At 46.4% G+C, this 14,737-nt stretch overlaps 1 protein-coding gene and 1 non-coding gene across 7 annotated transcripts; both read left to right on the top strand.

The window, feature by feature from the left end:
* The first annotated feature begins 1,008 nt into the window (after positions 1–1,008).
* Positions 1,009–9,384, top strand: EIF5 (eukaryotic translation initiation factor 5). 6 transcript variants are annotated; one of them, XM_074583943.1, is made up of 13 exons: positions 1,009–1,484; positions 1,653–1,845; positions 3,286–3,429; positions 3,994–4,273; positions 4,546–4,627; positions 4,851–5,023; positions 5,335–5,446; positions 6,145–6,284; positions 6,823–6,981; positions 7,179–7,340; positions 7,625–7,789; positions 8,069–8,203; positions 8,982–9,384. In XM_074583943.1, exons 4-13 carry the CDS (start codon positions 4,202–4,204, stop codon positions 9,072–9,074), a joined length of 1,293 nt encoding a protein of 430 aa, XP_074440044.1. In that variant the 5' UTR covers positions 1,009–1,484; positions 1,653–1,845; positions 3,286–3,429; positions 3,994–4,201; the 3' UTR covers positions 9,075–9,384. The 6 variants fall into 6 exon arrangements, with proteins under 6 accessions (XP_074440044.1, XP_074440043.1, XP_074440039.1 ...); XM_074583942.1 differs by having other exon boundaries at positions 3,233–3,429; XM_074583938.1 differs by lacking the exon at positions 3,286–3,429.
* Positions 5,808–5,931, top strand: LOC141743217 (small nucleolar RNA SNORA28). Its single transcript, XR_012586984.1, has one exon. It is a non-coding gene; the product is annotated as a small nucleolar RNA SNORA28 (small nucleolar RNA).
* Positions 9,385–14,737: the final 5,353 nt, after the last annotated feature.

The raw sequence follows: 14,737 nt of genomic DNA, 5'->3' as shown, positions 1-14,737 counted from the left end.
TGTTTCCTTTAATGCTTGGACTCTATGATCTTAAAGGTCCTTTCCAACCTAAATGATTCTATGATTACATCAACATGTTATCAAAGTCAGCCAGGAAACCTACATTTCAAAACTAACTTCAGGCAGAAAGAGATTTAGGTTATATGACATTATTTAATGTCACTACTAGTTTTATCTTCATTCTCTCTTTTCCTCTATACACCCACAGAACCATCAAGAAGCTTTACAACATTATTCAGTAAGACACGGTGACAGGAACTGAGGAGTATTATTCTGCTGGGGAATATTTATAGGGGTAAGAAAGTTGGTTCATCACTCAATTGATAAAGTCAAAAAAAGTTCTTTGCTGCTTGAGTATTATTCTAAGTATTCCAAAATACGCAATTCCTGTGATACTGGAAGAGTGAAGGTAGATGGGAAGGAACAGAAGAAGGGACCGAAGTTTTTTGCTTTTTAAGTGAACGCAAATCCAAACATTTATTTCATCTAGGGCCCCAATTCAGCTAAGGAGGGCTGGCAACATTTTACATTAAGAATAAAGAGCATATACACATGGAGGATTGTGTCATCCTTCATAACATAACCCAAGCACCCACAGCCACCCAAAGCTGAGTCTTCACGGCACTGAGGTTAAATGATCGGCTCTCTCCTGCACCCTTAAAGCAGGCTGTACAGGAAAAAACACAACTTATCCAGCAACTTAATTGCTTTAAATTATTTGTAATGTAGTTGCCGTGATGTCAAGCGCTCAGTCATTGCCGGGCGATTACGAGTCATTCCTACAGCACAGCGGGCTCGGCCTCCATCAGAGGCTCGGCCCCGCACGCCTCCCCCTGCCCCGGGCCGGGCAAGGGGCACCGCCGGCCCCCACCCCGGGCCTGCTCCCACCCGCCTACGTGTGGAAAGCCATAGCGGGGAGCGGGACTAGAGCCCTTCCCGAAGCTCCCGGCGGTACCGGCCTGCCCGGGCCCGGCCCAAACACGAGGGGCCCTTCTAGGCCGCGGGGGCGGGGCAGGATGGGTGGCAGGCCAGAGAGGAAACCGAGGAGCAGCTCTCCAGTGGCTGCAGCGGAGGGAACGGGAGAAGTCTCTCAGTAGAGACAGAGGGAGAGCGGCAGAAAAGAGGAGAAACGTCCCAATCACCCCGAGCCCCGCCGCACTGACTCAGCCGTGGCCGGCTCCCGCGGCTCCCCCCGCCCCACCCCGTCCCGCGCTCTCTCGCGAGACTCGGCCGATGTAGACGCGATGTCCTTTGGGGGACTGGCAGGGGGAGGGCAGGGGGGAGGGGGAAGGGAGGCGAAGCTAGGGGGTGCCTTGATTGATAGCGGTCGCCGCCAGTGAGTGGGGGGCACGGCGAGCCCTCAGCCAATAGCTTCGTCCCGAGGCGAGCGGCCAGCCAATGGAGGCGCTGGGGGGGCGGGGCACGCCGCTGGCTGATTGATCCCAGCTTTGGCGATGTTCAGTCAGAGCGAGAACATTCTAGAGGTGAGTACGGGGCAGCCATTGCCGGGGTCCCGTTAACCGCCCCCTTCTGCCGGAGCTGCGCGCCGACCGCCGCCTCTCCCTCCCCCCTTCCCTTTTCTCCCCCCCTCCTCCTCCCTCTCCTCACAGGTGCCGCCGCTAACGATGCTCCTGATTGTGTTTTGCCCGCAGATTGTCCGGCGCTGCTGTCCCTGCTGATACCGCCCGCCTCAGGACGCCGGGACCCGGAGGCTGCGGCGTCCGCCTCCGCCTCCCTCTCCGTCTGGATATAAGCGCCCCCACGGCCCTGTTCTCTTCGCACACTCGGCTTCGTCGCAGCCCGGGGCGAGCAGCGTTGGGTTTATGTCTTTATTGGACGAAAACGGTGGGTATTAGTACAAAGCTGGGGTGGACGAGGGCAGCTCGGATCGAGAGGAGGGTTTGGGTCCTGAGAAGGTGTTGGGGGGAGCGGGCGGGCGCCTTAGGCTGGGCTGGGTCGTCGTGTTGTCGGTAAACAGTGGATAGTGGGAGAGGTTTTGTGTAATCAAGTGTCGATTTTGATAGGAGGGAGAAATGAGGAAAAAAAAAAAAAACAAAACAGAAAAGCCTAAAACCTAACCAAACTAGAAGCCTTAACGCTTCATTTTCAGCTCTTTTCTGGGTGTTTGTAGGTTTTTGGTTGTTTTTTTAAATATATTTTTTTTTTCTTTAATTCCCCCCCACCGCCATGCGAGGAGACAAGATGGCGGCGGCCGGGGCCGCGCCTCCCCGCGGTGTGGGCGGGGGGGGAGGGGGGCGGTGGCGCAGTTACAAACCCGCCCCGGGGGTTGCGGGGGGGGGGGGACGACGGACGAGGACGGGGGGGCTCCTTCAAGCGTTAGCTCCGGGAAGGGGGGGCACATGGAGGGGTGGTGGCGGCGGCGGCTGCTGAGCGTCCCCCTCTCGCGGCTGAAGAGCGCATGCGTGGCTGGAGGTGACTCCCCCCCGCATCTTTTCCAGGGCTGACTCAGTGCTTAATTGCTGCATTTATGACTCATCACAGGCCTGAGTGGGGCGGGGAAACGGGGCTTTGAAGCAGGGAGTCTGTCTGCCTTCCCGCTTTTTTCCTCCGTGCATAGCATATGGGGAGGTGGGGGGCGGTGGTGGTGCTCGGGATGAGGTGTCCTAGGGACCGGGAGAGGGAGCTTTAGTCTGCAGCAGACAAAAGCTGTAACATGGAAGGAGGGGAAACCGCATGTTCTGTCTGAGAGCTCCTGCCCAGTCACCGAGGTACCTGCTTCCTCAGTGCTTCTGCAAGCACATGGTCGGGTCACATGGTGGCTCTTCTGAGACATCTTGGGGGAAGGAAACCTCGTGCTTGAAGCAAAGCCCACAGTGCATTTTTTGCTGAAGAAGGTCGGGACTGCATCTGGGCTAATGTAGAACACAAGGCGCGTTACAAATCTGTTTGCTGCTTCTGTAAAGAATTTGTAAGCCTGACGGCAGGGATTCAAATCGTGTGGAACCAATAGACCTGCTCTTATGCATAAATACTAAGAATGTTATTTTAATGTGTCAACGCTTCTGTCATTAATGATAACAACATGATGACGTGTCAGAATAGCCATGCTGTAGTCAGGGTTGCCTGTGTAGTCAACTAGTTGTGGCTTAAGTACTCTTAAATCTGATTATAGAGACACATGCTAATTTAAATATGTAAATACTGCTTAAGGCAACTTTAATAATAGGATTCATCCTCCTTCCCCTTCCTCCCCCTCCCCCCTTACCCTAAGAAAAAAATCAACTGGAAAAGCTGCTGCACTGCTCTGTACCTCTGCATTGCTAGGCTTTCTACAGTGAAGCAACTTATGTCAGACTTTATCAGGCTTATTGTTAAGTCAAAACTCAACAGAAGCTGCTATGAGAATCCATAAGTGAGAGGGAGAATTCACTAATTTTCAACTCTTTTCCACTCCAATCAAAAAACCTGGTAAGCCATGTAAAAATTATGTTGGGCTACAGATTGCTGCTGCTTCATCTTACTGATGTTTCTCAACATTCTGACAGACTTGGGTTTATGTGATAGGTTCATGCTATGATGTGGAATTTGAAACTGTTTTCTAGATCTTTCTCCTGATTTCCTCTGCCCTGCAGCCTGAAACGTATCACATGACCCTCTCGGTGCAAGAGCCTTTGGTCTCCATAATAAATCAAGCAGTGTTCCTTTCCCTTCCTTATTGATTGCAGCACTCCTTCAGGACTTAATTGTACAGAAAATAGTCTTAAGCTGTTAAATGTTTTTTGGGTAATAAGAAAGAAGAGGGTGGAAGACTCTGTGGTGTAGTTGAGGAAAAGTTACTTAGCAGTACAATGCAAGCAATACAATTTTCAGTTCCACAAGTTGAAGAAAACCATAGCATAAAGAATGCAGGGTTTGGGTTTTGTTTTTTTTCTTTTCATGCTGGATATAATCTCTTGCATAGTTCTGTAGCAAGATCTGATTGGTGCATGTTATGATAAACTTAATTTCTCTTCTGTTTATTAACACTTGCAGAGCTGTTGCGCAGCCACTGGTACCTGTATTGGGGAAACATAGCATACAAGCAAGAACCTTACAGCCTCAGTGGCGAAAATTTTTTCATGTCAGAGACCGAGAACTCTTGCAGTCGTTTATGTCATCCCGTCTTCTCCAGACAGAAGATACCAAAAAACTGCAATCAAAGATCTCTTCATCTTATTGATAAAGCTACTAATAAGGCAAAATGTCTGTCAACGTCAACCGCAGTGTTTCAGATCAGTTCTATCGCTACAAAATGCCCCGTCTGATTGCCAAGGTAACTTAATAACTGTTAGTGGTAAGTAGGTAGTGTTTCACACCACTTGCTGTGTTAAAGGAGGAAGAGAAGTGTGAGGTAATGATAATATTTAGTTAGTCAGAGGGCAAAGAGGATGTCTGCTCCTTTCTGTCCAGGCAAACTGCACATTAGCTTCTCTAAGAATACACCTTTCAAAGCAGAGCTTTGATGTAGTGAAGTGGAGAATACGTGCTGGGTTTGGCTGTTGCAGTCACTTAAACACCTTTTTTTTTTTTGTTTGTTTCCTTTAGGTGGAGGGCAAAGGAAATGGAATAAAGACGGTTATAGTCAACATGGTTGACGTTGCAAAGGCGCTTAATCGGCCTCCAACGTGTAAGTAGTCTAGAGTGACACAGCACTTTTTTTTTTGCTTTTTTTGTTTGAAGTGGTAGTGGCAAGTAGCTAATAAAGCCTTAATACCATTTTTTCAAGATTTGTAAGAAGCGTGATTTTCTTAAGATGAAATACTGAACGGAAAGAAGCAATGGCATTTTTACTTGCTGTTAAAAGTCGCAGCGAAGATAAGACAGTAGTGGTTATTATGCTTTTCTTGCAGATCCTACCAAATTTTTTGGTTGTGAGCTGGGAGCACAGACCCAGTTTGATGTTAAGAATGACCGTTACATTGTCAATGGATCTCATGAGGCGAATAAGCTGCAAGACATGTTGGATGGATTCATTAAAAAATTTGTTCTCTGTCCTGAGTGTGAGAATCCTGAAACTGATCTGGTGAGTGCTCTCAGTCTGTAGTAATGGTAGTGCCATGGAAACACTTCATTAGGTGTTTATGGAAGCGGTGCGAAGTTAATAGATGACTTGACTATCTATGAAGAGAAAATTCAGAGTACACATACCCCTTTGGGAAGGTTTTACATTTATAACAGTTCAGAACTTCTTTGCTACCCCTAAACTTGCTCTGTTGGGTGCAACAGAAAGTATTTAAACCTCTGGCTTAATCCTGTGGAGATGATAATGTAAACATAAGGTTTAGGCATCAATGCATGATTGTTCTGTTAACTGGACATTGTTCTTTTTTACAGCATGTCAATCCTAAGAAACAAACTATAGGTAACTCTTGCAAAGCCTGTGGCTATCGAGGCATGCTTGACACAAACCATAAACTCTGCACGTTCATTCTCAAAAACCCACCTGGTAAGTTTGTTTCCTTATTTGGTTGGGGTAAAGGGAACTTCTTCAGTGTGAGTGCTGTTAATGAAATAGAAAAACAAATAGCTCACCTCTAATTAAAGTGTAAAAAGGCTCCAGCGTACTCTTAGAATGTGTTTGTGAGTCAGGATGAGGTAGCTGTGCTCACAGTTTCAATTTGAGCGTTCTCTTCCCTTGTGCTCCTTCCCAAGTAAAGTATTTGTGAAAAGTTGGATTTGCATATGCAGGACAAAGCGTAGTAGGAGGAGAGCTAGTCAGCAGGAGCTCGTTGCATTTTTTTTCCTTTACCTCAGCGCAAAGTAAAAGCAGTATAGTAAATGCTAACTGTGATGTACTTGTTCTGTGCAAGCAACACTCTGTAGTAAGCATCTAGTTGCCTGCTGCAATTTAAGCTTGCTAGAATAGAAAAGTCTAACCTATTCCAGGGGTCTCTGTGTTGTGAGGTCACCTGTTATATAGACTTGGACAACCTTATGTCTTGATGAGAAACAAGACTTCCACTGGAACCAGAGGTTTCCTCAGCAGGTGTACATCTACCCTGAATATTACTGGGTTGGGTACTATAAGTAACTTGCTGCTAATAAAAGCATCCAAACCCCCTTGGGGATTTGGCAGAGGTGCAGTAGTGCAGGGACTTTAGCTTTCTCTAGTTCATAAAGTAAAACAATAAAATTCACTTGCAGAAAGTGGTGAGACTGGTACAGGAAAGAAAGAGAAAGATAAGAAGAACAGAAAAGGCAAAGACAAAGAGAATGGTTCTGTGTCCAGCAATGAGACCCTTCCACCCCCACCACCAGAGGAGATTACTCCTCCACAGGTTGTGGTAAGTAGAAGGGGAAGTAGGGAGATGGGGTTGTGTGGTGTCCTGCTCTGATTTGAAACTTCTAAATTGCCAGTGTTCTTTGCAAGTCAACATTGCACCAGAAGTTCTTATTGTATCCAGAATTCCACTGCTGGAATAGAAGTATCCCTGTGCCTCTTCTATAGCAGCTTTATCAACTCTTCTGTACCAGAAGAGTTGTGTTCGCACCTTGCTAAGTGAAAGCTGCAAACCCTTTACGATCCAGGTCCCTGGAAGTGGGTATCTCATGAGTGTACTAGATAGAGTGGTAAAACTGCGCTTCAGGGAACCCTACAGATGGCTGCAAACTCAAGTCTAGCTTCTATTACTGCTTCCCTACATCTGCCCTTTCTCCCATCATCTTTGACTTCCAAATCATAGTATAACCCTTTCAAAATCAAAAGTACCTGTTTATTTAAAAAAAAAATGCTCTTAAATCTGTACCTAGAAACAACACTCACCTATTCCTAAGCTTGTAGTAACATTGTATGAACCTGTTGGTTTGGTTTGGTTTTTTTAGGAGGAGGAAGATGATGATGACTGGGGCGAAGACACAACAGAAGAAGCCCAGAGGCGTAGAATGGATGAAATCAGTGACCATGCAAAGAACCTCACACTTAGTGAAGACCTGGAAAGAACAGTGGAGGAGAGAGTCAACATACTATTTGATTTTGTGAAGGTGAATACTCTCTGGTTTTTTGCATGGTAGCCACTCTGCTGTAATTGTACAAAATAGTGGTAAGGAGACTCTAAGCGCAAGCTGCTTAAGCTTCTACCAGAGTATTGGTTCCACCAGTGGTGGGGAAGGAAGCAGTGTAATAGAGCATTGACACAGACTTTGGTAGCTTTAAAATATTTCTGTCCTTGTCTTTGTAGAAAAAGAAGGAAGAAGGTGTCATTGATACTTCTGACAAAGACATTGTAGCAGAAGCAGAGAGACTGGATGTAAAGGCTATGGGCCCACTGGTTCTCACTGAAGTCCTTTTTGACGAAAAGATTCGTGAACAGATAAGGAAATACAGGCGTCACTTCCTTCGTGTAAGCAGTCTCTTCTTCGGCACCTGTTTTAACAACCATTGGGTTGGCTTTTTGTATTAACTACTTGACTCCGTTCTGGATTGCTTGGTACTGTGGGGAAGAAGGCTTTTTGTAGTTTTCTTTGTTTTTAAACAGCTACTACTTAGCTAGGGAAAATGCTGTGAGGGATAGCATGAGCTGTTATAAATTTTGCTATCTCATTTTGTTGAGAGCAGAATTATCAGCTTTCTGGAGAGGGGAAAAAAAACTTAATTCAATTGTCTCTGTTTTCGTCACAACTCTAGTTCTGCCACAACAACAAGAAGGCTCAGAGGTACCTTCTCCACGGCTTTGAGTGTGTGGTAGCCATGCATCAGTCTCAGCTTATTTCTAAAATACCACATATTTTGAAGGAAATGTATGATGCAGATCTTCTGGAAGAAGAAGTCATCCTTGGCTGGGCAGAAAAGGTAAGGGGTAGTACTTCGTGTACCGTACCAGCTAAGTAATTGAATGTAGAATACTGCATCTGACTTCTCCGTTCTGGTGTAACTGCTTGTGCAGATGGCTTTAAACAACTAATCTGAGATAAGTTACTGTCTTGGGAGAAACCTCGCTTTCAAAAAATGGGCTGCTCGAGGCAGTGGGGTGAGGTTAGAGTTCGAAGTTAAGCTCTTGCTGTGTTTGGGAATGATCTGATGTAAGCTCCTTCAGCGTTGAAGCAAAATCTGTGTACTTCTGTCCTTCAGGCCTCAAAGAAATATGTTTCAAAGGAGCTTGCCAAAGAAATACGTGTCAAAGCAGAACCATTTATTAAATGGCTAAAGGAAGCTGAAGAAGAATCTTCCGGTAATGAAGAAGAGGATGAAGATGAAAACATAGAGGTAGGAAAGGTTCATTTACTGTAAACGCTTCCTGTTCCTGCATGCTTAAGTCTTATGCTTTGTCTTGGTATGCAATAAAATAGCTTCATGTATTACTGTGTATGTGGGGAACTGGGGTAATGCCTCGTTTCTAATACTTTGTCAGAGTATTTTTGCTACACATAGTCACTTGTCTACACAAGAGCATTTTTATAACACTACAGGTGTTTTCTAATAGCCAAGGACTGTCATTGTGGAACTGTGCAGTCTCTTGCACAGTACTAGTTCATATAGTGGAAGACTGATAAGATACTGTGCGTAAAGCCTTGTGTTTTAGAAGAGTTAGTGGGTATATGTTTACTTTAAAAGCTGATTAAAGAGCAAATGACCATTTTCCTCACAGTTTAGGCCTAGGTAAAATCTGTTGGCTACACACTCCAGCTGACTGTGGCTGGCATTTTTTTGCTTGTGGGCTTTTTGTTTGTTTGTCCTCCCAGTAGTGCCTACTCTTGCCCCTGGATAGGAGATCCTGCTTCCTACAGGCAGGCATGGCATGCCTCTGTCTTCTAAAGACAGATGTTAAGGTGTACCTGTTGTTCCAGCATGCCTAAGTTCAAGTTTTGTATGCGATATTAATTCTTGTGCTGCGCAGTGTGCTTCAGAACATGGAGCAGCTCATGGCAATAGACAGGAGGGCTGTTGAGTGGGCAGGTGTTGGCAATGCCTGATGGTAACATTTTTCTAGTGCTTAATGATGGTGGTAGGTGCTGTAGTAAAAGCAAGTGTCTTGTCTCCGCAGGTGGTGTACTCTACAACTGCCAGTGTACCTAAAGTTGAAACTGTGAAGCCTGCAAACAATAAAGATGACGATATCGATATTGATGCCATTTAAAGTGATGCAACGTAGCTTCCAGCATAATAATGCAAACTTCTCTGCATTTTCTGCCAGAAGTGTGACTTGTATGTGCACAAGCTGAAATGGCTTAACATCCTGCTACTCTTTGTACTCTAAAATGTATCTTTTTACTGTGACTGGTCTTGTGTAACTAAGCCTAATACCAAGGAGTCAGCACGTCGGTGAACTGATCTAGTTTGCAACTGGCATGTTCTGTTTTGTTTTTCTAACTTGTGTTGGACACATACTTGGAGCACATTTATAATACAGTTGTGGAAATAAAGGATTTGGTTTTGGTCAATCTTCACTTGTAACTCTGAACTCCCTTATTTCTTTTCCAAGTAAGTATCTACAGAACTCCACGAAACATGTAAAGTTGAAGACAAAAATTACAAAAATCTCTTGAATGAGACAAAAATTAAATAGCCTTAAGTTAGAGGCTGTTGCAACAGTGGACATTTGAAATGGGCAAGAAGCAGGTGTTGGGTAATCTACAGCGTACAGATGCCAGTTTCTTCACACACAGGGCAGCTGTCTGGATTCTGATCCTTGCAGGCTTTTTTTTTTTAAAAAAAAAAAAAAACTTGCACAGATGTTCACTACATAAGTTTGTTTTGTGGTGGTTTGGTTTTTTTTCCCTGAGGTTTTCAGCAGCTCCGTTGAATACTGAGCAGCCTGCCACAGGTCCCATGGTAGCAGAGGAAATGGGCACCTGTTTTGGTCTGATGTGGGATGGGGAGGGAAGGGGGCACGATCTGTTGCCTTGGACATGGGAGACCCTGCAGTGGACCTGTGTAGCTCTGGAATTGTTTTGTGTATCATAAATGCCAGCACGGAGGTACCAGATTCCTTTAGAAACTGCGTACAAAGGGAAGTCTAGTCCACCTAAATCTGGTGACAGATTTTGGGTGTTCTAGGATTGTCCCCACTGTGGAGATTGTGGGGACTTTTTTTTTTTTCTTGCCTATCACAGCCTTTTGCTCTGGAAAGCTGAGAATGACAATGTGGGTGGGTTTTGTTTGGTGGTTGTGTTTTGGGTTTTTTTGGTTTTTTTTTTTTTTTTTCCATTGCTGCGAAATTGAGTACTGCAAGTTTTGAGAGGTGGAGGCTCCGGTGCACAGTGAGTGGCTTTTCCTGATCAAACCGTTTTTGCAGAATTTAGGATTGGGTGCAGGGGAAGATGGCGTTTGCTGGTTATAAGAGCAGTGACTTGAGCTGCGGGTTTTTCTCTCTTCAAAACAGCGGGGTGTGATCTTACTGCTGCGTTGCAGGTGGCCCTGGCATCAAATTGTGACTTGGTACTAGCAGATGTAGCGAACAGTGTTCAATGGGGTAAAGCCGTGAAGTGTTTGAAAGTGTTCTTTTGATTTTGAAGGGCGTTCATTGCAGTAGTGCAAAAACATTGATTTAAATTCAGGTTTATTCTTGGCTTCTTTTTCTCTAAAAGAAAACTTGTTCTTTCTGTTTAAACTGAGTTTGTATTTCTAAAGTAATTGCCAATTGTTAGGCTTGTTGGGAACCTGGAAGATGAATTATTAATCCCTATGTCACCTCTGCAGAAGATGCCTCCTCCCCGTGCGGACAGACACCTCCCTCATGTAGCAGTTGTGGGCTCGCCCTTGTAGGTGGCATTTGCCTGCCAGGCTGGAAGCTGAGTTGGGATGGTTGAGACCCTCTGGAAAAATCCCAGCTGAATGCAGTGTTGCTGTTACAGAGTTTACGGTTTTTCACCTGGTGTGGCTGTAGAAAGCTGTATGGGTGGGTTTTAGTTCATGCAGGTGGCAATCAAGAGACTAGTATCTGGGGAACTTTGTTAAAGCAAAAGGCTCAAACTTTCAGGGTGGTGACAGAGAGGGAAGGGTTAAAAACAGTCTGGTTTGCAGGCAGGGTTTCAGCCCTGGGCTTCCTACTTGCTTGTAGCAACAGGTTGGGCATTAGTAATACCCAGCAAACAAAATCATTCACCAGTATCTCCCAGTCACGTTGGTGAGGTGAGTGTAGGACTTCCCTCCTGAAGCTGTGCCTCCCTGGCACACTCCCCTGTTGCGGTGGGAGGTGGGTGCTTGTACATCAGGCGTTCCTTGGATAGGCCTTGAGCTGGCTCTGCCTTTCTGAGCAGAATTCGGGCTTGCAGCGGGAATGAGGAGAAGCCTTGCTCTTTCCCAGAAGTGTGTCCCGCTGCGATGTTGAGAAATGCTGTGGCTCTTTCACCAGCCGCACAAGAGCGTCCTCTCTGGAATCTCTCCTGATTCTCCGAGCCTAATTCTTGGCTAGTGCAGGTCAGTGCTGTTCACCAAAATCATCAGTTGCTCCATGATGCCATCTCTAGGATGTGACCAGAAGGTTTCTGTCGGAAGTATGTATTGCATGGTGTTGGCTGCTGCCAGCTGTGACATGGTGAAGTTTCATTTTGGGTGTAGTTAGTTTCATTTCAGAGCAGGCTTGGTCGTAATTGCAGGCTGCCACCAAAGGGGATAATCTCTTCCTTTCCACCCCAAGTCCCAGTGATCAGCAAGACAGACATTTTCCCTCCAGTAGGGAAACTAGGAAATAAATCCACCCAAAAAGCCAGTTTTCTGTAGGATCAGTGAACTGATGATGTCATAGCAAAGCTATATGGTGGCAGATTTGGGTTAAACGTGGTGGGAGCATGCAGGGAGGGAGCGTTCTTGTCCGGGATTGCCCACAGGTGGATCAGATTTAAGTGCATTATAAAGTGGCACCCTAATATTCGGACATGGGGGAGGCTTCAGAAGCACTTGAGGCCACCACTAACTATGAAATTCTTGATGCTGAGTTACACTTCTCACCCTATTTTCATATATATAGCTATTTCCATCTCAGGTCTTGAGAATTCCACCAGCTAATAAACATGAGTGTTTGTTTCATTAGCATTTCTTTAGGGAAGGAAGAAGTCTGACTTAGAAGTTTCCTAAGTCTTTGAATTTATTGCTGTCTGATTAAAAGTAACAAGCACGTCTTCAAAAGGCACCTTGGTGTTTAGATCCCAACTGCGCCAAGCTTCAAAGAGCCTCCTGGCACCCGGGAAGGAAGCAGGAAGCACTGGGTGATTTCCCTCACTTCGTACTGTCCCGTCTCTCTCTTTAAAAGCCTCAGAGTGAGTGCTGCAAACTCTGCAGGTGGAGGGTCTGGTGGTGGGTCCCTCGGTGTTGGCTTTTCAAACCTCCATCTCCTTCCAGGAGCCATTGAGGGCTTTTCTGCAGCTCAGCAGCCTTCACCAGCAGCTTCTCTCCGTCCAGCGCAGCGGGAGCTTCTCGGCAAACGGCTTTGCTTGGGGCAGCATCATGGAGCAGACAAAAGGAGCTCAACGGCTTCAGTTGGGGTTTGAAATCCTGATTGTTGTTGCGCGTATAAGTAAAATTCTTTTAGCAATGAAAGCCTAAAAATTGTCATTAGAGGCCAGGGCTTCACTCAGGTGGATGTGGTAGAACATGTGCTATACAGAAGGACGCTCTTTGCTCCTGAGAGCGTACAGCTCGGGCTTGTAGCGAGGCAATGACTGAAGGTGAAGGAGAAGCAGTTTGAAGAGATCGCAGCAGCCGCAGTAATGCACTGAACGCTTTTTATTTCCTCTAGCTGCGGTGGCGGCTGCCCCAGGCAGTGTAAGCGCGATGCGCTGCTCCCAGCGAGGGCAGCTCATTAAACAGGGTGCAGGTCACTCCGAGGCACAAGGCTGTCATTCCCCCCCGCTGAGTTCTGCCACGTTCTTTGGGTTGAGATGCTCGCTGAAAGATCCCAATCTCCACCCAAGTCCAACAGCTCAGTGGATTCGTTGCTGGCCAGATGTACCATAGAGTTAAAAGAGTTGATTTATAACTCTAATAAATCACAGAATGGTTCGGGTTGGAAGGGACCTTAAAGACCATCTCGTTCCAACCCCCCTGCCATGGGCAGGGACACCTCCCACTAGACCAGGCTGCTCAAAGCCCCATCCAGCCTGGCCTTGAACACCTCCAGGCATGGGGCATCCACAACTTCCCTGGGCAACCTGTTCCAGTGCCTCACTACCCTCACTATAAAGAATTTTTTCCTGATGTCATCTAAATCTCCCCTCTCTCAACTTGAGGCTGTTACCCCTTGTCCTATCACTACACTCCCTGATAAAGAGTCCCTCCCCATCCCTCCTGTAGGTCCCCTTCAGGTACTGGAAGGAGCTATAAGGTCTCCCCGGAGCCTTCTCTTCTCCAGGCTGAACAACCCCGACTCTCATGCTTAGTATGTGGTTGTATTCCCGTTGTGCAAGTTCTGAACCTTGGTGTTTGAAAAGAAGAGGATATCGCTGAAAAGTAGTTAAAGTAGCGACGTGTAACGAAGCTGTCCTTTCATTTGAGGGCTGCTACAGGGTAGTAATAAAGACCACAGCAGTTCTGGGCTCCCGGTGAAACCAGTGAACGGAAATGGCAAGGAGAGGTGGAACAAAAGTGGCTGACCCACCAATTAGTCTTCCAAACTGTGGCAGCTGTTTTCTTCTCAAACTAATTACTCTGAAAGAGCCTCAGAGTCTGTTGCTGAGGATTGACTCCTTGGCATTCAGTAACACCACCGAACCGTGAAGATATGGAACAGAAAACTCGGAGGTAAAGACAATAAAAAGCAGCTTGAAAACAATGCTCTTTAAAGCCTTATCTGTGAAATACTGTTTGCACGCTTCAATTTCAGCTTAAGTCTTTTAAAGTCATCGGAGCCACTGGGATTGCTTACATGTTTGACAAGCTGCTGGCATTGTCTATGTTTTTCATTTTGAAGACAATCATCTTGCTGCCACAGGGGTGTCAGCGTCTGTCTCCTCACTTGGATTTGGTGAGAAGCTGTTCTGGGGCCGCTGGCCAGCTTTCCTGGGCCTTTACTTCCTTACCTAGTGTGGACCAGCACGAGGGTATCTCCACAGCTTCCTTAGAGCTGTTCCGGTTCATATCCATCAAGGACACAGACCCAGCACTCAGGTGATGCTGCTTTTAATTCAGTAAAATTCTGCAACTCCTGAATGTTTTTCAGTGGAAAAAGAAAAAAATCTTTGATATCTTGGGTTAGGAACCCAAGAAACAGAGGTTCACCCAACCATTGTCAGTAAAACAGAGGGAACGGTTCCTCCTGTTGTGACGAGTGTCAGGGAAATCCAATAAATGTTAAAGTATCTTTCCTGTACGTCAGTTTTTCTACTTGCACGTGCTTCAAAGTTGGATGGCCACGCAAATCCATCGTGACGGGGCAGGTCTAGGGTAAAGCAAGGCCAGGATGGGCAAGGCCCGTGGCCGGGCACAGGGATGCCCGTGAGGGTACACAAGCTTCACAAGGGTCCCAGCCTGAGTGCCAAGGTGGGGAAGCTCCAGACTTGGTCTTCTCCCAGCTCTTTCTCGCGCTGCTTCTTCCACGTCGCTCAGCTCCAAGGTCGCTTGGCTGCACCGTGTCGGAGCTGACCTTCAACGCAGGCAGCCACGCACCTGCGATGTGGGACAAGAGGTTACAGAGCCTGCTCCTGCTCCCAGGACCCAACATCTTCTGAGGCGGGAGCTGGAGAGGGATGGTTCTTCCACTGCTAATCTTATCTCGTTACTGTGGTGTCAGATTCAGTTTCTGCACAGTATTTTCTTTCTCAAGAGGGAAAGAGACGATGCAAAGGAGAGCTCTGGTCTGAGCCT

Source organism: Larus michahellis, chromosome 4 (genome assembly GCF_964199755.1).
Source record: "Larus michahellis chromosome 4, bLarMic1.1, whole genome shotgun sequence".
Lineage (NCBI taxonomy): Eukaryota > Metazoa > Chordata > Aves > Charadriiformes > Laridae > Larus > Larus michahellis.
This window is presented reverse-complemented; position numbering and strand designations above follow the sequence as displayed.

Excerpts from the sequence above, each read along its gene's own strand:
- EIF5 (XM_074583938.1), top strand. The coding sequence starts at position 4,202 with ATGTCTGTCAACGTCAACCGCAGTGTTTCAGATCAGTTCTATCGCTAC. Across the intron at positions 5,447-6,144 it reads CATTCTCAAAAACCCACCTG|AAAGTGGTGAGACTGGTACA; the intron begins GTAAGTTTGTTT and ends ATTCACTTGCAG. Across the intron at positions 6,982-7,178 it reads TACTATTTGATTTTGTGAAG|AAAAAGAAGGAAGAAGGTGT; the intron begins GTGAATACTCTC and ends TTGTCTTTGTAG.